We start from the raw sequence: 23,366 nt of genomic DNA on the forward strand, positions 1-23,366 counted from the left end.
TGCTGAGTCTGGTTCTTGCATCGCATGACATCAGGTGTCAAGAGGAGCCCCACATCCACTGCTGCCCCAGAGGGGGGGGGAGCATCTCTCAAAGCCCCTCAGCTGCTGGGCTGGTGAGATTTGGGCCTGGGGCCTGGAAGGGAAGAGGATAATCTGTGGTTCTCAAACCTTTTTTGGTCACTGCCCCCTTGGTTCCTTAAACTCACCCCCAGTTCCCCCTTACCGCACCATATAAAAAACAATATTCAGAGTAGTTGTTTGAGCCAGCCCACTAAGGGAGATAATAGCACTGAAATTCAAACAGTAACCAGTGTAGCAGGGAGTTCCCCAGGCTCGAGTTGGACCATCATAGAAAAGCCTTCGGCCAAGATATTGAAACAAAGCAGCAGCCAGGAGGCCTGATCTTTATTGTTGCACCAAAACCTCAAACTACAATGTAAAGGAAGCAGAGAGACGCCCCGAACAATGGGTGCTCCCGCTTTAAGAGGTTTCTCAAAGTTACCCACAACACCTTGTTGCAAACGTCACACATATGTCATAAACATGTCATGGAACAGGAGTGACGTCTGTGCAGAAACCTGACGGCCTGTGTCACTCAAAATACCCTGCATTCTTGTTCCGAAGTAAAACAAAAGGAAGTCTAAATACCAGTCTGAAGCCGGTTTCGATTGCTTGCTGACACTTTTCACTGACAGCTGCAGTACCAGCGTAACCTCTGCTAGGGGGCGCTGTTTTGTAAACTTTCTGCTACGGTGCTTCTGATTGGGTAAGTAACCAGACGGCTGACCAAATGGTGGCCCCTGATTGGTCCGCTATTTTATGAATGGGAAAAGAATGGGAAGAGAAAAGAGAAGAACGAAAGGAAGGAACGGTGGCAATTTTCAGTTTGCCCACGAAATGTGCTTTTCTTCAAACTATATAGGTTAATTAGGTTCATCAGCCAAACACATGAACCTGATGCAATGATGCAAGCTTTTCAAGGTTTGATTGTCGTTTGCACCTCCAACATCCCCTGCCACCCGCTAGCTTCTTAGTGCCCCCAGTTAATTCCCCACCAGGCGGCATTGCCTAATAATAATAATAATAATAATAATAATTTATAACCCGCCCATCTGGCCAGCCACTCTTGACGGCTCCAACAGAATATTAAAAACACAATAAAACATCAAACATTAAAAACTACCCTAAAGAGGGCTGCCTTCAGATGTCTTTAGATAGTTGCTTATCACTTTGACATCTGATGGGAGGGCGTTCCACAAGTCGGGTGCCACCACCGAGAAGGCCCTCTGCCTGGTTCCCTGTAACTTGGCTTCTCGCAGTGAGGGAACCACCAGAAGGCCCTCGGCGCTGGACCTCAGTGTCCAGGCTGAACAATGGAGGTGGAGACGCTCCTTCAGGTATGCTTTGGGAACCACTGCTGTTGAAAGGGGTATTGGCCACTTTTCTTATCCCCAAAGAAGCTCACAATGAAAGAGTTGAAATGCATGAGTGACAAATATAGAAAGACTTGGAGCAGCCTTGGCTATCCTATTGGCTTATGCCCAGGAAGTGACCTCGGCCTCACAGCAGCCGCTTAAAAACTTTGGCAGCAGTTCCTGCACCATCCCTTTATTATTTCTCCAGCTCTTGTGCTCCCTTCCTCCTGGATTCTTGCAGAAATTCCAAAATCAGTTTCATATTTAGAGCACACACATTGCGTTCCCCATCCAGCTTCATATTGTTATTCAACAATTCACCACCAGGGGGGAACCTGCTATAGCAACCCCAAGAATGTGCCCCAAGAGACATACAAATCATGTGAAAGCTCAGAATATAGGGCTTAGAATATATGCAAGGAAATAGTGTTTTGCTGCTTCAGAAGATAGGTCTGGATTCCAACTAAATACTGGAAAAACTTTCTACTGGTAAGAGCTGCATGAACTTTCTCCAGATTCATTTCATTCTCTCTCTCTCTCTCTCTCTCTCTCTCTCTCTCTCTCTCTCTCTCTCTCTCTCACACACACACACACACACACACACACACATACAACACACTGGGACCTTAGGGTTAAGAGAATGTAATTAATAAACAACAACAACAATTCTATCTCTTCTGATAAAGAAAAGTCTGACTAACCTGCGATCAAATAAATCATGTTAAAGATGGACCTAGGAGCCAAATATTTGAATGACACCCCCCCCCCCGCAGTCGATGGGCATTGGCATTCAGATGGTGTGCATGCCCCATGCCATGTGATGGATTATGCAGGGCAGAGCTCATTCCACTTGGCACCCCTGCAGATGCCAGGGTGGAAAGGCTGCCTCTGGGCAAAGCACTGGAGAGGGCCAGGTCGGGGGTGGGCAGGATCTTTGGCTCCCTTGGCCCCCTCCTGTGGAATGGCCACTTCCACTGGCAAGTACAACATGCCCTGGTCCAGCCAGGTCTGAGTCTCACAGACCCCAGAGAGGGAGACCCAGAAAGGGGTTTGTGGAGGAAGGAGGGTCTCTCCAACCAGAGCGCCACCATCCCTTTCTCTCTGCTGATGGTACAGCTGGGAACCCAATGGAAGGGCATCCTACTTTGCCCAATCTAAGCCAAGAAGCCCCTTTTTCCTTGGGGAGGGGGCGTCATTTCAAGCAACTGCCATTTGCCCTGGTCCAGCCAGTTCAGAGGGACATAGGCTGAGCACTTCAGTGAGTGAGGAAGACACCAAAAAGGGGCTTTGGAGAGGAAGTAGGGTCTCTCCCAACAGAGCTCCACCGTGGATGTAGCCAAAGGAGGGCAGGTTGGGAATCCCCCCCCCCCATAAATAAAAATCAATGCAAAATAACTAACTGAGTTTCTGCCCACACCTAACATAAATCCTGGCTCCGCCCATGGGCTCCACCATCCCTTTCTCTCTGCTGATATTACAGCTGGGAACCCAATGGAAGGACATCCAACTTTGCCCAATCTAAGCCAAGAAGCCCCTTCTTCCTTGGGGAGGGCAGTGTCATTTCAAGCAACCCATCTTCTGTGGAAATGTTATCTACATCTTTGCAGCTGTTGGGATGGTTTGTTACAAAACCTTGTGGGCAGGAGGGTGTGGGGAGAGGTGCCACTCTGTCCTGCCCAGCACTTTCGCTATCTTCCTGAGCCAGCTGTGATTCAGCAATCCTGGACAATGCAAGGCAGCAGGCAGGCCGGACAGCGGACTCACCACTTAGCCTGACCCACCATGAAGTCTGGTCCCTTGTGCTCCTTCTGGGGCTCCTCGCCCTCTGGGCTGAGCTGACATCTGCCTCTGGTCGGAATCAGAAGACAACTAAGATCCGCGCCCATCACTGTCTCTTGTGGGAAGCAGTTCCATGCTTTAACTATGGGCTCATCCAGACTTCTTCTCCGTGGCCACTGGGTTTTTGGGGCTCAAGGGGCTTTGGCCCCCTCAATATTTTGAGGCAGGAGGTGAGGCCCCCCCCAAATTGAATGGGCTGCCATCTCCCGCTCCCCCCGAGTGAGTGCCGGAGCACCGGGAGGGAGGCTTGGAGGGCGATTTTGGAGGGTGAAGTGTTTTTTAAAAGCCAACACCAGAAACAGCAGCGACTCCCCCCAACTGGGATCTCCCCCCCAAGTGACATTAAGGAAGCTGGTGCCTCTGACAGTGGAGGGAGAACAGAGTCAACGGGGGGGGGGGGCAGATTCATCCTCTGTGAATATGCATTAAAACACCAGAAGAGACCCAAGACATCCTCCTGGGCTTGGCAGACTGACATAAGCCAATAGGATAGCAAGGGCAGCTCCGAGTGCAGCTTCTATATATTTTGATTCATGAATTTCAACTCTTTCATTGCGAAATGCTTTGGGGACCCCATTTTGAACAAGAAAGTGGTGATTACTGAATTCTACACCAGTTGTTCCTAAAGTGGGTGGTGGCGCCCCCTGGTGCGGAATGACCTAGCGGCAAGGGAGTGGCAAGGTGGGCACTGGAGGTGGAAATGACTTTCAAAATTTGAAAAGCTGGCATCTTTGCATCGGGTTCATCCGCTTTGTGCAATTAATTAACTTTGAAGTGGATTTTGAACTGTTTTGAATTTCACAGTGTTATTATTTTCCTTACTAGGTTGGTTCAAACCCCTACTCTGAATAATGCTATTTGTAGTGGAGGAGGAGGAGACTCTTGAGAGTCCCATGGACTGCAAGAAGATCAAACCTCTCCATTCTGAAGGAAATCAGCCCTGAGTCCTCACTGGAAGGGCAGATCCTGAAGCTGAGGCTCCAATACTTTGGCCACCTCATGAGAAGAGAAGACTCCCTGGAAAAGACCCTGATGTTGGGAAAGATGGAGGGCCCAAGGAGAAGGGGACGATGGAGGACGAGATGGGGGGACAGTGTTCTTGAAGCTACCAGCATGAGTTTGACTAAACTGCGGGAGGCAGTGGAAGACAGGAGTGCCTGGCGTGCTCTGGTCCATGGGGTCACGAAGAGGCGGACACGACTAAACGATTCAACAAAAACAAAGTGTAGGAGGCACTGCGGATGAGTTTATGGAACCAAGCGGGCAGTGGCCAGAAATAACTTGGGAATATCTTCTTCGACACCTCCCTTTCCATGGAGGCGCAGATTGCAGCTATAACAAAGGCGGCATTTTTTCATCTCTGCCAAGCTAAGCAGTTGACTCCTTACCTCTCTCGCCCTGACCCAGCCACTGTTATCCACGCGACGGTCACCTCCAGACTGGATTATTGTAACTCGCTCTATGTGGGGCTGCCCTTGAGACTGAGCCAGAAACTCCGGCGGGTGCAGAATGCCGCAGCGAGACTCCTCACGGGGTCCTCGCTGCGGGATCAAATTCACCCGGTGCTATACCAGCTGCACTGGCTCCCAGTGGAGTACAGGATCAGGTTCAAGGTGCTGGTTTTAACCTTTAAAGCCCTATATGGCCTAGGACCCTCGTACCTATGGGACTGCCTCTTGTGGTATGTCCCACGGAAGACCTTACAGTCTTCAAACAAAAACATCTTGGAGGTCCCAAGTCGCAAGGTGGTTAGGCTGGTCTCAACCAGAGCCAGGGCTTTTTTGGCTGTGGCCCTGATCTGGTGGAATGCTCTGTCACCAGGGCCCTGCGGGACTTGACATCTTTCTGCAGGGCCTGCAAGACGGAGCTGTTCCACCAGGCCTTTGGCCAAGGCGCAGTCTGACCCCCTCCTTTGGTAATCCTCACAGAACTCTAGCCCAATGGTTGCCCTGAATTTGATTCTGAATTGATTTTAGAATGAATTGATTTTAGAATGTTGTGTTACTTTTATTGTTGTTAGCCGTTCTGGCCCAGATTCGGCTGGGGAGGGTGGGATATAAATAAAATTATTATTATTATTATTATTATTATTATTATTATTATTATTATTATTATTCCCTTCCAGGCCATAGGCTCAAATCTCACCAGCGCAGTAGCTCAGGGGCTTTGAGAGATGTTTTTCCCCCACTGGGGCAGCGGAGGATGTGGGGCTCCTCTTGACACCTGATGTCATGCAGCACAAAAGCCAGACTCAGAAGATGCAAGTAAACTTGTGTTTTATTTGAGGGTAGAGGATTCCAGCAGCCTCTCCAAAGATGGAGGGAGGGAGTGTGGCAACATACGGACGACTGTTCCTGAGGCTGGGAATTTCTCAGTCATGGTAATCAGGTTCAGGAACTCGGTCCTCCTCAATGGGGATTTCGGTGGGAAGTGCTGTAGGAGAATCTTCTGGGACCACTTGGATTGTCAAACAAAGACACCAGCCGATAATATAGCAGCAAAACAAGAAATAGACAGAGTCACAAGGGGGAAAGGGAGGCAGCCAAGTGACTGAGCATCTGGCCCTTAGGGCAGGCAGAAGTATTGACAGAATCATAGAATTGTAGAGTTGAAAGGGACCCTCAGGGGTCATCTAGCTCAACCCCCTGCAATCCAGGAATCACATTCCTCACAGACAGACAGCCAAACTCTGCTTTTAAACCTCCAAGGAAGGAGAGTCCACCATCTCCCAAGGGAGACGGCTCAACTGACAAACAGCTCTTAATGTCAGAAAGTTCTTCCTGTTGTTTAGTTGGAAATCCCTTTCTTGTATGTTATGTACTAAGCCTGGATCCTAGAACAATAGGCAGGTAGGATCCTAGAATGCAACAACGTGATTGGCCTGCAGGGGCTGCCCAATCAGACCCCAGGAGGAAGTTTATCAGCCTATTAGGCAGGTAAGATACTAGGATACAACAACTGATTGGCCTGCAGCAGCCCAATCAGGCTCCGGGAGGGAAACATAATCAACCAATCAGACGGGACTCATTGTGTAAATAATGTATATAAAGCCTGAGGTTTTGGGGAAAATTCATTCACTGTTTCTCGGGCTGCAATAAAGAGCATGAAATCACTTCGCAACTCCGAGTATATTTCATTGTAACTTAAAGACTTTTGTTCAAGTCTGTAATAATAAAATTTAATCCTATCTTCTCTCAGTCTCCTCTTTTCCAGGCTAAACATACCCAGCTCCTTAATCCACTCCTTGTAAGGCTTAGTTTTGTAAGATGCTTTTAAAAATAATAAATATTATTTAAAAAAATTAGTTTTGTAAGATGCTTAACCTGTGCAAGACATTGTACAGATATGATTCTGTTTTAAAGAAAGTTCTGCAAGTAAAGTTTGAATAATATTTCTATGGGCAGGTCTAGACAATATTTCATTTCTGAAGAAATTAATTCTAATGCTTCCAGTCTCTTCAAACTGTGCAATATTTAATATCTGCAACATTTTTATGGCAGGAAAGGCGCTAGAGTTTTTAATTCCAACTTCATGTTCCTGCATTCCTAGGAATAATGCAGAGCCCTCCATAAAGGGGAAGGAATCACAGACCCTTCTCCTTCCGGGCAGAGAGGAATTCTGCCTGGGCTATTTGGTCCAGTCCAGCTCAGGAACTGAACTTGGGGACCTGCTTATGGCTGCTGGTTCAAATCTTTGCAGCCCTCTCACCTCTCAGCCCTTTCCCAAATGTTCCAACCCCAAACCCTCCTTCCGAGGTCAGCAAAAACACACCAATTGCCCTAAACCTCATCTTCAGAACAGAATGGTGCAGATCAGGAGATGCGTATATGCCCTGACACCGTTTTGGGTACAGGATAGGAGTCAGCCTATTGCAAAGGCTGTTTTTCTTCTTACTAAATGTGGAGGTAATATACAAATCCTCCTTATTCTGGGGATTTGCAAGGCAATGTGTCAAATACACTGCAGCTGCCAAACTGCCATGCACTATTCTGAGAATAAATTTGAAATCGGGGTGTCAGAATTTCTAAGGCCACCTTCATTCTTACAAGGCTCCCTCACTGTTGGATTTTGAATCCAAAGTTTTAGCATCCTATTTCGGATACCATCTCTTATCCTGTGATTTCAAAACACTACATTCACAAACATCCGTACAAAGAATATGGCACAAAGTAATGATATTAATTTGGAAATTTGGAAAACTCAGCAGTGGCCAGAAGATTGGAGAAGATCAGTCTACATCCCAGTCCCAAAGAAGGGTAGTGCCAAAGAATGCTCCAACTACCGCACAATTGCACTCATTTCACACGCTAGCAAGGTTATGCTTAAAATTCTACAAGGCAGGCTTAAGCAGTATGTGGACCGAGAACTCCCAGAAGTGCAAGCTGGATTTCGAAGAGGCAGAGGAACCAGAGACCAAATTGCAAACATGCGCTGGATTATGGAGAAAGCTAGAGAGTTCCAGAAAGACATCTACTTCTGCTTCATTGACTATGCAAAAGCCTTTGACTGTGTCGACCACAGCAAACTATGGCAAGTTCTTAAAGAAATGGGAGTGCCTGACCACCTCATCTGTCTCCTGAGCAATCTCTATGTGGGACAAGAAGCTACAGTTAGAACTGGATATGGAACAACTGATTGGTTCAAAATTGGGAAAGGAGTACGACAAGGCTGTATTTTGTCTCCCTGCTTATTTAATTTATATGCAGAATACATCATGCGAAAGGCTGGGCTGGATGAATCCCAAGCTGGAATTAAGATTGCCGGAAGAAATATCAACAACCTCAGATATGCAGATGACACAACCTTGATGGCAGAAAGTGAGGAGGATTTAAAGAACCTTTTAATGAGGGTGAAAGAGGAGAGCGCAAAATATGGTCTGAAGCTCAACATCAAAAAAACGAAGATCATGGCCACTGGTCCCATCACCTCCTGGCAAATAGAAGGGGAAGAAATGGAGGCAGTGAGAGATTTTACTTTCTTGGGCTCCATGATCACTGCAGATGGTGACAGCAGCCACGAAATTAAAAGACGCCTCCTTCTTGGGAGAAGGGCAATGACAGGCCTAGACAGCATCTTGAGAAGTAGAGACGTCACCTTGCCAACAAAGGTCTGTATAGTTAAAGCCATGGTTTTCCCAGTAGTGATGTATGGAAGTGAGAGCTGGACCATCAAGAAGGCTGATCGCCGAAGAATTGATGCTTTTGAATTATGGTGCTGGAGAAGACTCTTGAGAGTCCCATGGACTGCAAGAAGATCAAACGCATCCATTCTTAAGGAAATCAGCCCTGAGTGCTCACTGGAAGGACAGATCGTGAAGCTGAGGCTCCAGTACTTTGGCCACCTCATGAGAAGAGAAGACTCCCTGGAGAAGACACTGATGCTGGGAAAGATGGAGGGCACAAGGAGAAGGGGGCGACAGAGGACGAGATGGTTGGATAGTGTTTTCGAGGTTACCAGCATGAGTCTGACCAAACTGCGGGAAGTAGTGGAGGACAGAGGTGCCTGGCGTGCTCTGGTCCATGGGGTCACGAAGAGTCGGACACGACTAAACGACTAAACAACAACAACAACAACAAATGATATTAAGAAGAACAGAAGAGAAGCCTCTGGATCAGGCCAGGATCTGAGCACAAGAGGAGCCCTCTCCTGTGACCAGTGGAGCAACTGGTATTCAGGAGCATATCCAGCCTCTGTCCATGAAGGTCCTAGATGCTTCTACCTCTTCTCCTAGTGGAGTTGCTGCATCTCCTCCATCATATGTCATATAAAGCCTTTAGCAAAGATGCACAGATGGTCAAGAAAATAGCAGAATACCTAATCCTGGACCCCTTCTGGCCAGCTTCTTCCACTTGCCCTATTGCCGTGGTGGGGCTGGACTTTCCAGAGGGGCTCTCGTGCATTGCCTGGTGGTCAGAGTGTTGAACTAAGACCTGGGGGAGACCTGGGTTCAAATCCCGACTTGGCCACGAGGCTCACTGGATGACCTTGGGCCAGTGGCTTCCTCTCAGCCTAGCCTACCTCACAGGGTTGTTGTGGAGATTAAATGAGAAAGGGGAAGAACCACATATGCCACCTTGATCTGCACAGAGGAAAAGGTAGGATACAAGCAGAATCAATGAAGACAGAAAAATGACCGCCTGGTGGGTCCCACACTTGGTACCTGAGATGGTTTTCCTGCAGGCTTCCTCGCAGGCCTCTGTTGTCTCGAAGTTGTTGTCATTGCCCCCACAGCCACTGTAGTTGAACTGGAGGCACTGGTCCTCCAATGGGTCGTAGTAATAATGGGAGATGGATTCATTGCATGCTCCATATTCAGACGGGAAGACGCACTTGTAGCTCAGAGCTGTTGGAGGCAGAACAGATGGGTGTCCATGAGGGGAGCTTCTCAGTCCCCAGGGCACTTAGGTTGGCATTGCGGCTGCTGCCCCCATCTGTTGCCCAGAGAGGAGAGGTGTGGGGGGGACGGGGACAAAGGGGTCAAGGATTTTACCAGTACCTGAGTCTACGCAGTCCATGCCGCACCCAATGGAGCAGCACTTCTGGGTGAAGGGACAGTCTTGATCATCTTGGCAGGTGTCCTTGCAGCGAGCAAAGACTGATACCTGTGGCACAGTGGGGCAATCACCAGGGTGCACTGGAAAAAAAAGAGATGGTAAGGGGGAGATTGAGGGTTGGACTCCATGAGCCTTTGGGCACTCTTCCAATTCAGCAATGATAGTATTTTGTGAGGTCTTCCTTAGATCACTCCTGCAAACACCTAAATGCGTCCCAAATGCCGCCCTACGACTGGAAGCGGGCTTATACAGCATTAAAGTCAAAATATGGATAAGAACCTTATGCACTTGGCTAAGATTTAACAACTCGCCGGTTGGACTACTTTCCCTGATGCTTCTTGACAAATTCCAATCTAGTTGGTTGAAGGGCACTCTCAGAAAACTGACCACATATGGTCTCTCCCCAGAGTATTTATTAAGTCTAGAAAGGGGAAGGGCCAAGAACATAATCAAAGAAAGACTCAGGGACATTGAAGCCCAAAATGACTTTAATCAACTTCTGATAACTTATAAACTCCTATACAATCCCCAAAGGCCCCATCTAGCAAACTATCTCAAAGTTCTAGACAACGCTAAACACCGATGGGCATTTTCCAGGGCCCGCTTTAACGCTCTCCCTTCAGCTCTGCTAGAGGGAAGATACAACAAAATACCGATCGAACAAAGATTATGTCCCTGTAACAGCAACGAAATCGAAACCATTGGGCATGTCATCTTATACTGCCCATTATATCTCATGGAACTTTGAAGTGTCAGGCATAGCCCTATTGGCTTTAGCCCAAACGTAGCAGAGTTTTCCTGCACAGCGAAGAAGCTAGTTGCGGCAGTAATGACTAGTCAGCTAGACTCAGAATAACTATTTACAGGATTTATTTTTTCCTTTTAATAAATCCTATTGGCTTTAATAAATCCTATTGGCTTTAGCCCAAACGTAGCAGAAGTTGCGGTTCCTGTTGGTGCAGCAGATGGACTCTGGCCCCCCTCACAGATTCTGCTGAACAATTAACATCAAATACACCTATGTAGGAGATTATTTTTCCAGCAAACCTAAACCCTTGCACATTTGCTTGTTCTTTACCTTTGCCAATGGTTTAGTTAACACATCTGCTACATTTTCTTCACTTGACACATAAGTACAGGTGATTACATTGTCTTGTACACAGCAACGTACATTTTGGTACTTTACAGAGATATGTTTGGAACGCGATTTGAAACCTTCTGTTTTACTTAATGTTATACAAGCTTGATTATCAATGTAAACTTGTACTGGTTCTCCACAATTTACATTTAAATCTGCTAACAAATGCTTGAAATAAATCACCTCGTTGCACAACTCACTCAATGTGGCGTACTCTGATTCCGTTGATGACACACTTACAACGTCTTGCTTGCGTGACCGCCAGCTGATTAAAGCTCCACCGACCATTATGACTAGTCCTGTGACAGATTTTCTATCCGGCAAATTTCCCCAGTCACTATCACAGTAGCAACTCAACATTTCATCCTCTGAAGAATTTAATTGTAACATATAGCCAATTGTCTGTTTGAGATATCTCAGAACTTGTTTTACCCCTTTCCAGGCATTTAGTGTGGGTCTTGAGACCAATCTACTTAATATGCCTACTGCATAGCTAATATCAGGTCTGGACCACTGTGCTAGATACAATAAACTTCCAATTACAGAGTGATATACATCAGGATGTTCAAATTCAGGACTCTCATCTATATGAAGTGTTTTTATGAAACCTGGATCCATAGGCACCACTGCCCCTTTGCAATCCTGCATCCTGTATGTAGTCAGTAGTTGTTTAACTTTGTTCTGCTGACTAATTAGACAGCTGCCATCTTGGGCCCAGCACACTTCCAACCCTAGATATGTCCTAACCGGGCCTAAGTCTTTCACTTTGAACTTACTAGACAATTGCTTGGCAAACCTTTTAGTTTGTTTATCTGTTTTGCAGGCATACAAAACATCATCTACATAAATCAGACAAAACTCTTGATCACTGCCTGTACCACGTACATAAACACAATTGTCAGCTGTACTCTGCTTGAAACCAAATGACACTAAGGCCTCATGGAAACATTTGTTCCAAGATCTTGCAGCCTGTTTGAGACCGTATAGAGCTTTGTTTAATTTCAACACTCTATTGGAACCTGTCTCATAACCAGGCGGTTCGGCTAGATACAGGTCTTCTGATATTGATGCATGTAAATATGCAGTTTGGATGTCAAAATGGTTTAACAGGAGTTTTCTCTTTGCTCCAAGTGTTAAAATCAGCCTTACACTGTCTCCCTTAGCAGTAGGGGAAAAAGTCTCGTCATAATCTTTTCCAGGCCTCTGAGAGTATCCTTGAGCGACTAAACGAGCTTTGTATTTGTACTCTCCTGTCACCAGAGGTTTAAGTTTGTACACCCACCTGCAGCCTACAATCTTTGCCCCCTCAGGCGCTGCTACTGGTGTAAAAACCTTGTGCTCATTCAGAGAGGACATCTCTTCCTCCATTGCCTGTCTCCAGAGCTCTGCCTCCTCTTTTGGTAACTTTAACACATCCTGAAAACTCTTGGGTTCTGCAATTACACTAGACACATTTGCAGTATCTGGGGAAAAACGCACCGGAGGCACTCCTTTGTTTTGTCTTTTAGATCTTCTGGGAGAAAATTTTTCTTCTGACCCACTTTCCTCCTCAGAACTACGACCTCTCTTTTGTTGCTTAGCAACTGGTCTTTGGCTAACTCCACTTTCTTGAGAGCTCTTATCTGAACTTTCCTCCCCCTCAGACTCTGATTCTCTGTGTCTACTTTCAGAGTCATGAAGCTCCTGGGAAGGTTCAAACCAAACCTCAGTATTGGCATGTAGTCTCTCCCAGCCACTATGTTCACAAAAACTGGCATTCCTGGAGATCACAATGCCATTTGTCCCTTCAGCAAAGCGGAAACCTTTTCCCAGCTCCTGGTAACCCACAAACACTAACTGTTTGGTCTTAGGATCTCCCTTCTTCCTCATTTGTTTCGGAATTAATACCCAGGCTTTTGATCCAAACACATGCAAATGGTCAATTTTGGGTTTTTTCTGAAACAATTTAAAGTACGGGGTTGTACCTATTGTTTGATGAAAGAGCCTGTTTTGGAGATAACACGCGGTAAGCATGCTCTCCCCCCAATAAGACATGGGCAAATCAGCATCGTCAAGCATGGCAAACATCATATCTTGTAAAGATCTGTTTTTTCGCTCTGCAACGCCATTCTCCTCTGGGGAAAAAACGTTCGTTTTTCTATGCCCAATGCCACGCTTTTGTAACCAATCTTTAAAAGCATTTGACATAAATTCGCCACCTCTGTCCGTCTGAATCCTTTTAAGTTTAATGGACAGAAATCTTTCCACAGATGCCACCCAGCCTTTAAACTTAGTGAACACGTCACCCTTATTCTTCATGGGAAAAACCCAGGAGTAACGCGTGGCGTCATCCACGATTGTTAGTGAAAAGCGCGATCCACCCCTGCTTACAGCAAATGGACCAATTACGTCCATGTGAACCAGCTGTAGCGGTGACTCACTAACTCTGTCACTTCTGGGGTAAGAGACTCTGTGGGTTTTGACCTTTTTACAAACATTACAATCAAGGTACTTGTTACAACTCTTTAAATTACCCCCATCAGCCAATTCAGACATTTTTAGTACACTTTTCCAGCAAGCATGCCCCATTTTCCTATGCAATAAGTGCACACAGTTGTCATGTATAGCTTTGTTATTCACTGCAGGCTGAGATTTACTGACTACTGCTGCAACTTGAGATCCTGCTTTAAGCCAAAACAAGCCTCCCTCCGACTTAGCAGTGCCTAAAATCTCACCAGCCTTCTTAATAATGCAACTGTCTCCTTCAAAATACACTTTAAACCCAGCTTTTAGCAAACAATCTACAGACATCAGATTGCTCCTTAATGACGGCACACAAAGTACATTTTGCAGGCATTCACGAAGACAAGGAACAAAAACTGCACCCCCCGAAATCACTTCGGAAGTACTTCCGTCTGCTAGAGCCACCTGGCTGCACTGTGCTGAGTTCTTGGAAACAAACAATTCATCTGAATTTACGATGTGGCGAGATGCTCCTGAATCGACCACCCAGACAGCTTGTTTCTCATCAGCAATCTTGACCTCGCCGGTCACCAGCTGAGCCGACTGTTTTCGTTTGAAGAATTTCTTTTTACGCTGCTGCTGCTGCTGATCTCGTCTCTGCTCCTGCACCGGCAACTGAGACTTGACCAACTTCGGACATTGTCGTTTTAGATGCGCTGAAGACCCACATCGGAAACAACGCCTAACAGCAAACGCTGACTCCTCACCGGTACGCTGCTTTTGCTTCACCTCTGGCACGGCATGAGAACTCCTCCCAAACCGCCCACCTGTAGAAGCCTCTGCAGCCAATGACCTTTCTTGCCTCTTCTGCCATTCTTCAATCAAACGCCCAGTAACGTAACTGACTGATAAATCATGCTCCTGCATGCCTTCTAGAGACAAAACTAAATTATCCCAGCTTTCCGGGATAGAACTCAAAATAATAGCCACCTTCTCCTGCTGGTCTAACGCACAGTTTCTTTCCTGTAGCGCAGCAAACTTTAACTGTAAACTGTGTAGGTGTTCCTGCATTGTAACCCCAGGCTGTAACATTGCCTTGTACAATGCCTTGCGAATGAACAGCTTGGAAACCGCTGTCTCACGCACATGGAGTTCTTTAAGTGCTTGCCACACACCTCTAGCTGTCTTGATTCCCCTCACATACGGCAACTGGGAATCTTCCAGCCCCAAGACAATTGTGGCCCTTGCTCTTTGGTCTTTATCGAGGTCTTCATCATCAGGCTTCGCAGGAAACTTACTCACCACTTGCCAGAGACGATCCCTCTGCAGCACTGCCTGCATGCGTTCCGACCACAGCAAGTAATTGGAGTCATTCAGACGCTCAAAAGCCATCTGAACTGGTTGTGAGGCCATCTTGAGAGCGATGTCCCTGGAACCCGGAACCAGCTACTCACGACCACCGAGAGAGAGAACAGGAACCACAGCACCCAGCACTCACACGCTGCAGCTGTTGTCCTTGTGTCCACTGCGTCACCAGCTCACCACGGTCAGGAACCAGCCAGGAACAACAACCTCTGGAACTACTGGAACCAACGCCGTTGATGCTGACACCACCGCAACTCAGGCTGGCAGCACAATACCCATAACCTCATGGAACTTTGAAGTGTCAGGCATAGCCCTATTGGCTTTAGCCCAAACGTAGCAGAGTTTTCCTGCACAGCGAAGAAGCTAGTTGCGGCAGTAATGACTAGTCAGCTAGACTCAGAATAACTATTTACAGGATTTATTAAAAGGAAAAAATAAAACCAGCAGAGTTTCTGCATACAAAACAAAGCAAAATAAATCCTCTCTTTCTCTCTCTCAAAACCATACACAGCACTTCTACTCCTAATAACACCTCACCTCAAACTGAGCTAGCAATCCCTTGATAACAGAGCAGAGTGCTGGTCGTTAACCAATCAGAGTAGTTTCTAGGTCAAGCAGACCTGGGCTTTCTGCCAAGAGTAAATTGACACCAGCTTGAGTTAATTGTGCGAAGCTAGAATCTGCAAGTTTCCCACGAGAACCAATTAACAGAAACTGAACAATATCGAGACTCAAGAAAAGAGCTGATCGAACCGATTCTGAGGAAAATACCTCATAGTACAGACGACACCTATATCAGACACCTCTTAGCTGACAAAGAGCCCGAAATTAACAGGTCCGTGGCAAAGTACTGTTACATTGCAACAAGAATAAGACGAGCAATGATGTCAACAGCGGAGTTCAAATTGTAAACATCGAAGGAACGATAATAAGCAGTAGAGACACCTGAATTGAATTTTTAAAACCTTAAAAGTCGAAACCTGGTCATAAATATAAGCACCAATTCTGTGAATTGGCCATATTTCTACTGTTATTTGTAGCACAATACTACTTTTAATGTCATATTCCTTTTTATAAATTGCTTTCTGGTCACTGACCGTATTAAAGATATTTGAATTTGTGAGGTCTTTTCCTTCTGCCCTACCTGCAGAGGCAAGTGTCCAGCTTTACCTTTGCCCAGGAAAGCCAATGGGTGGACGTGCTAAGTCCCTCCATAATGGGCTCTGCTCCCTCACCCTTCTCAAGACCAGGACCTCTGGCTTTTCCTGATCACCCACCCACCCCATAAGAACATCAGAAGAACCTGCTGGATCAGGCCAATGGACAACCTGGTCCAGCATCCTCTTCTACCTCTCTTTACAAATTGGAAACAGTGAGGGCGGTGAAGGTCCTGTGTGAGTGTCTGGAGGCAGTTGGAGGATGGATGGCGGCTAATGGATTGAGGTTGAATCCTGACAAGACAGAAGTACTGTTTTGGGGGGAAAGGCAGGCAGGTGTGGAGGACTCCCTGGTCCTGAATGGGGTAACTGTGCCCCTGAAGGACCAGGTGCACAGCCTGGGAGTCATTTTGGACTCACAGATGTCCATGGAGGTGCAGGTCAATTCTGTGCCCAGGGCAGCTGTTTACCAGCTCCATCTAGTATGTAGGCTAAGACCCTCCCTGCCCGCGGACTGTCTTGCCAGAGTGGTGCATACTCTGGTTATCTCCCGCTTGGACTACTGCAATGCGCTCTATGAAGGTGACCCGGAAACTACAACTAATCCAGAATGTGGCAGCTAGACTGGTGACTGGGAGCAGCCACTGAGACTACATAACACTGGTCTTGAAAGATCTTCATTGGCTCCCAGTACGTTTCCAAGCACAATTCAAAGTGTTGGTGCTGACCTTTAAAGCCCTAAACAGCCTCGGCCCAGTATACCTGAAGGAGCGTCTCCACTCCCATTGTTCAGCCTGGACATTGAGGTCCAGCTCCAAGGGCCTTCTGGTGGTTCCCTGTCTAAGAGAAGCCAAGTTACAGGGAAGCAGGCAGAGGGCCTTCTCGGTAGTGGCACCTGCCCTGTGGAACGCCCTCCCGCCAGATGTCAAAGAGAAAAACAACTACCAGACTTTTAGAAGACATCTGAAGGCAGCTCTGTTTAGGGAAGCTTTTAATGTTTGATGCATTACTGTATTTTAATATTGTGTTGGAAGCCGCCCAGAGTGGCTGGGGAAACCAGTGGCTGGGCGGGATATAAATAAATTATTATTATTATTATTATTATTATTATTATTATTATTATTATTATTTTCACAGTGGCCTCAATGAGATTCCCACAAGCAGGATTTAAGCACATGAGCCCTTTCCTCTCCTGCAGTTTCCAGAAGCTGCCCTAGCTACCTGCAAGTAATCAGGATGAAAGCTCAATAAAGTCATCAGAAGGCGTCTCCACCTCATATTCTGCAAACTGACTGGCAGAGGCTCTTCGGGAACTTTCTCTCCCAGCCTGACCTGGAAATGCCAGTGGGGATTAACAGGGCATCTTCTGCGTGCAACTCAAGTGCTCTTCCCCTGAGCTTCCCCAGCTTCTTGTAGCATTTGGTTGCCTGCACTTTTCTGAACAACAAAAAAATGATATCCAGAGAAATGTTTTCACGCATGGATCTGGCAGGGGAGAGGAGAAGCAATTTCTTACCTAGACGTTGCTCATCAGAGGCGGATGTTGGCTCAGTCCAGAGGGCGAGGAGCCCCACAAGGAGCACGAGGGCACCAGACTTCATGGTGGGTCAGGCTAAGTGGGGTGTCCCCTGCCCAGCCAGCCTGCTCCCTTATATTGCCCAGAAATGCAGAGTCACAGCCGACCCAGGAAGATGGCGAAAGTGCTGGGCAGGACAGAGGGGAGCCTCTCCCCACACCCTGCGGCCCACAAGGTTTTGTAACAAACCATCCCAACAGCTGCAAAGATGTAGATAACATTTCCACAGAAGATGGGTTGCTTGAAATGACACCGCCCTCCCCAAGGAAGAAGGGGCTTAGATTGGGCAAAGTAGGATGCCCTTCCATTGGGTTCCCAGCTGTACTATCAGCAGAGAGAAAGGGATGGTGGAGCCCATGGGCATAGCCAGAATTTATGTTAGGTGTGGGCAGAACCTCAGTTATTTTATTGATTTTTATTTCTTTGGGGGGCAATTCTACCCCTGCCCTCCCTTGGCTACACCCATGGTGGAGCTCTGGTGGCAGAGACCCTCCTTCCTCTCCAAAATCCCTTCGGGTGTCTTCCTCTCTCATTGAAGTGCTGTTTCTCTCTGAACTGGCTCAAGTTGCAAATGGAAGATGTTCCTCCATCCCAAAGTAGTGCGCCAGGTGGTGACAGCCAAGGGTCCTGCACACCCCTGACCTGACTCTCTCCCCTGCTTTGCACAGAGATAAGATTCCCACCTTCGCACCTGTAATGTAATTTATTGGATTCCAGAGGAGCCAGACTTTGCTTTCTCAGAAGCGATAAAATTATTTTTGTTGTTTATTAATTGTTGTTGTTGTTTAGTCGTTTATTCGTGTCCGCCTCTTTGTGACCCCATGGACCAGAACACACGAGGCCCTCCTGTCTTCCACTGCCTCCCGCAGTTTGGTCAAACTCATGCTGGTAGCTTCGATAACACTGTCCCACCATCTCGTCCTCCGTCGTCCCCTTCTCCTTTTCCCTCCATCTTTCCCATCAGGGTCTTTTCCAGGGAGTCCTCTCTTCTCATGAGGTGGCCAAAGTATTTATTAATTACCTTCCATTAACGCTAAGGTCCGTGTGTGTGTGTGTGTGTGTGTGTGTGTGTAAGAGAGAGAGAGAGAGACTTCATGGTTGGTCAAGTAATAAAAAAGATTACTCCAGCTACTTCTGAAGTGAGAGGAAGAACAGTAGGTCCTCTGTGTGGAGAAGATGGAGAAATGCTATTGGGTGACAGATAGAAAGCAGAACGGCTCAACATTTACTTTACCTCTGTTTTTACCCAAAAGGAAGGTGATGTTCAACCTGGTGAGAACCAAATAAATGATGTAAGGAGAGAGCTGCAGCCCAGGATAGGAAAAGAGGTGGTGAGGGAACACCTAGCTACTTTAAATGAATTCAAAACTCGGGGGCCTGATGAGCTGCATCCAAGGGTACTGAAGGAGCTTTTGAGTGTAATCTCAGAGCCTTTGTCTATCGTCTCTGAGAATTCTTGGAGAACAGATGAGGTCCCTACAGACTGGAGGCAGGCAAATGTTCTCCCCATCCTCAAAAAGGCAAAAAAAGAAGACTCAGGGAACTACTAACTGGTGAGTTGACATCAATACCATGAAAGGTCCTAGAACAATAACAAAAAAGTCATGAACAGGCACATGAGCGGTGGATTCAGATTCAGTCTCAAGGAACGAGGCAGTTCCTTACTTGCTTGTGAAACACGGACCACTTATAAATGCCATCTCCAACTCCTTGAAAGATTCCCTCAACGGTGTCTCCGAAAAGTTTTACACATCACTTGCGAAGACAGGCAAACTAATATCAGTGTACTGGAAGAAGCAAAGATCACCAGTGTGGAAGCGATGATTCTTCAACATGAACTTCGTTGGACTGGTCATGTTGTGCGGATGCCTGATGATCATCTTCCAAAGCAACTACTCTATTCCGAACTTAAAAATGGAAAGCATAATGCTGGTGGTCAACAAAAGAGGTTTAAAGACTATCTCAAGGCAAATCTTAAAAAATGTAGTATAAACACCAACAATTGGGAAACACTGGCCTGCGAGCGCACCAGTTGGAGAATGGCCTTGACCAAAGGTGTCCTGGGCTTTGAAGACACTCGAACTCAGGATCCAAGGGAGAAACGTGCTAGGAGGAAGGCACACTTGTCAAATCCACACCGTGATCAATTCCCATCCAGAAACCAATTTCCCCACTGTGAAAGGGTGTGGGGATCCAGAATTGGCCTCCACAGTCAGTTACGGACTCATTGTTAAAATAGCATTTATGGAAGACAATCTTACTCGGCTACGAGTGATCACCAAAGAGAAAAAGGACTCTCCTTCTTAGGAGGTTTTCAAGTAGAGGTTGGATGGCCATCTGTCAAGGATTCTTCAGCTATGGTTTCTGCATTGTAGGGGGTTGGACTAGATGACCCTTGGGGTACCATCCAAGTCTGAAATTCTGTGATTCTATGATTCTACGCTGTGTAGAGTCCCCTGCCCAGCCAGTCTGCTGCCTTGCATTGTCCAGGATTGCTGAATTGGAAGATGGCGAAAGTGCTGGGCAGGACAGAGTTGGCACCTCTCCCCACACCCTCCTGCCCACAAGGTTTTGTAACAAACCATCCCAACAGCTGCAAAGATGTGGGTAACATGATTTCCACAGAGGTGCCTGAGTGAGGAGGACTGCTTGAAATGACACCCCCAAAGAAGAAGGGGCTTCTTGGCTTAAATTCTGCCAGCCAAGAATTCTGCCCACCCCGGACCTGGTCCTCTCCAGTGCTTTGCAAAGAGGCAACATTTCCATCCTTGCATCTCTGCCGTAGTTAATTTGATCCCAGAGGAACTAGGCTTTACTTTCTCAGGGGGAAAAATAAATATTGTTGTTTATTAATTACCTGCCCTGTGTGTGGAAGAGATAAAGAGAAATGAAATGGTTCTGGAGAAAGTTTGTAATGTTTTCCAAAAAATGTTTTTCTTTGAGATACAGTATTTCACATGGAACTATTTAGTGAGTTTGTAGAATACTTGAGTACAGTATGAGATATTATTTCACAGGATCATAGAATTGTTGCATTGGAAGGGAACCCAAGCATCAAGCTTCTGCAACCTTGGCCCTCCAGGTGTTTTTGGCCTGCAACTCCCATGATCCCTAGCTAGCAGGACCAGTGGTCAGGGATTATGGGAATTGTAGTCTCAAAACATAGAGGACCGAGGTTGAGGTAGCCTGATCTAGCCCAACCCCTTGGAATGCCAGAATCACAGATGACCACCCAACCGTTGAATGCCTCTTACTGGCAGAAATTTCATCTTAATGTTTAAGACAAGACAAGAATCTCCCTTCTTGTCATTTGAATCCATTATCCTCTGGAGCAGCAGAAAGCAAGCTGGCTCCATTTACTTGCATATATTCTGATCTGTAAATCTTACAGGCATCATCGTGATCCATGCCCCTAATTGCCCATCCGTTCTATGTTTGTTTGTTTTTTTGCATCTGCACATAGAACTCTGGGACAGATAGTACTTGTGAAAGTAGATGCCATAGAAAAAGCACAAACACAAAGACCTCTCTGACTCTCCAACGACAAGTCCTAGTTCGATGGCTCAAGCACATTCTCTCTCTGTTCTAGAGAAGCACCAGGAGCAGCAACTTGTTGTTCACATGGGGACTTGCTCTGCCTGAGCCGCACTTCTTGCGATTGGCACCAGCAAACCTTGCCAGATCTGGACAACAGGGGTGTGTGTGTAGGGCAGAGGTTCGCAGAGAACGTAAGAGCAAAAAGAGAACATCTCCTGGATCAGGCCAATGGCTCCTCTAACCCAGCATCCTCTGCCCACAATGACTAACGGGATGCCTGGGGGAACCAGGACGAGCTGGAAAAGTACTTTCCCCCAAAACCCAGAGTCCTTTCTGTTGGGGATAATTCAGATTGAAATTCCCAGGTGTCAGAAAAGGTTATTTATGTATGCTACAACTGCAGCCCAGGTTTGGTTAGCCCAAAAAAGGAAAACGAGTGAGGTTCCAACCAAAGAAGAATGGCAATTTAAATTGACAGAATATGCACAACTTACAGACTTAACAATTCTCTTATTCAATATGTTAAGAACATACATTTAAAGAAGATTGGAAAACGTTTATTGAATATATAGGAAATAATAGTGTGCACCTGAAAACATTGACAGCATTAAGATAAATCCAACAGTGTAAATAAGTTTTGATGGATGCAATAATGGAATACTGGATGGTTTAGTTTTTGTAAAATATGCAGGTATTTTTAATATGCAAAATGAACCATGGAACGGAAAGAAGGGAAGTCATTGATATTTTAAGTATGTTAAAATGAATATTTTAAATTGTAAAACAGAAAATTTAACAACAATTATGAAAAAAAGAAACATAGAAAGTTGCCTAATACTAAGCCAGACCATTGTTCCGCCCAGAGCTGACTCCAGGCTGTCAGAATTTGCAGGAGGGATTCCACCAACAAACCATCCCAACAGCTGCAAAGATGTAGATAACATTTCCACAGAAGATGGCTTGCTTGAAATGACACCGCCCTCCCCAAGGAAGAAGGGGCTTCTTGGCTTAGATTGGCAAAGTTGGATGTCCTTCCATTGGGTTCCCAGCTGTACTATCAGCAGAGAGAAAGGGATGGTGGAGCCCATGGGCGGAGCCAGGATTTATGTTAGGTGTGGGCAGAAACTCAGTTAGTTATTTTGCATTGATTTTTATTTAGGGGGGGGGGGAATTCCCAACCTGCCCTCCTTTGGCTACATCCATGGTGGAGCTCTGTTGGGAGAGACCCTACTTCCTCTCCAAAGCCCCTTTTTGGTGTCTTCCTCACTCACTGAAGTGCTCAGCCTATGTCCCTCTGAACTGGCTGGACCAGGGCAAATGGCAGTTGCTTGAAATGACGCCCCCTCCCCAAGGAAAAAGGGGCTTCTTGGCTTAGATTCTGCAAGCCAGGATGCCTTTCCCTGAGGTTCCTGTTGTACCATCAGCAGAGAGAAAGGGATGGTGGCGCTCTGGTTGGAGAGACCCTCCTTCCTCCACAAACCCCTTTCTGAGTCTCCCTCTCTGGGGTCTGTGAGACTCAGACCTGGCTGGACCAGGGCATGTTGAACTTGCCAGTGGAAGATGCTCCTCCATTCCACAGGAGGGGGCCAAGGGAGCCAAAGATCCTGCCCACCCCCGACCTGGCCCTCTCCAGTGCTTTGCCCAGAGGCAGCCTTTCCACCCTGGCATCTGCAGGGGTGCCAAGTGGAATGAGCTCTGCCCTGCATAATCCATCACGTGGCACGGGGCATGCACACCATCTGAATGCCAACGCTCATCGACTGCGGGGGGGGGGGTGTCATTCAAATATTTGGCTCCTATGTCCATCTTTAACATGATTTATTTGATCGCAGGGAAGTCAAACTTTTCTTTATCAGAAGAGATAGAATTGTTGTTGTTGTTTATTAATTACATTCTCTTAACCCTAAGGTCCCAGTGTGTTGTTTGTGGTGTGTGTGTGTGTGTGTGTGTGTGTGAGAGAGAGAGAGAGAGAGAGAGAGAAATGAATCTGGAGAAAGTTCATGCAGCTCTTATCAGTAGAAAGTTTTCCCAGTGTTTAGTTGGAATCTGGTCCTATCTTCTGAAGCAGCAAAGTGCAATTTCCTTGCATATATTCTTAGCCTTATATTCTGAGCTTTCACATGATTTGTATGTCTCTCGGGGCACATTCTTGGGGTTGCTATAGCAGGTTCCCCCCTGGTGGTGGATTGTTGAAAAACAATATGAAGCTGGATGGGGAGCGCAATGTGTGTGCTCTAAATATGGAACTGATTTTTGTATTTAGTATTTAGTATTTAGGAATGCGTAGGGACGCGGGTAGCGCTGTGGGTAAAAGCCTCAGCGCCTAGGGCTTGCTCGGTCCCA

At 46.6% G+C, this 23,366-nt stretch overlaps 1 protein-coding gene across 1 annotated transcript; it reads right to left on the reverse strand.

Annotated features, from left to right (window-relative positions):
- Positions 1–98: 98 nt before the first annotated feature.
- On the reverse strand, positions 99–17,511 carry LOC144327887 (kunitz-type serine protease inhibitor spermatin-like). Its single transcript, XM_077929527.1, has 4 exons — positions 17,427–17,511; positions 9,751–9,888; positions 9,415–9,597; positions 99–133 (listed from the first exon to the last, which is right to left on the reverse strand). Exons 1-4 carry the CDS (start codon positions 17,509–17,511, stop codon positions 99–101), a joined length of 441 nt encoding a protein of 146 aa, XP_077785653.1.
- Between the last annotated feature and the right edge of the window lie 5,855 nt (positions 17,512–23,366).

Source organism: Podarcis muralis, chromosome 5, assembly GCF_964188315.1.
Source record: "Podarcis muralis chromosome 5, rPodMur119.hap1.1, whole genome shotgun sequence".
NCBI lineage: Eukaryota > Metazoa > Chordata > Lepidosauria > Squamata > Lacertidae > Podarcis > Podarcis muralis.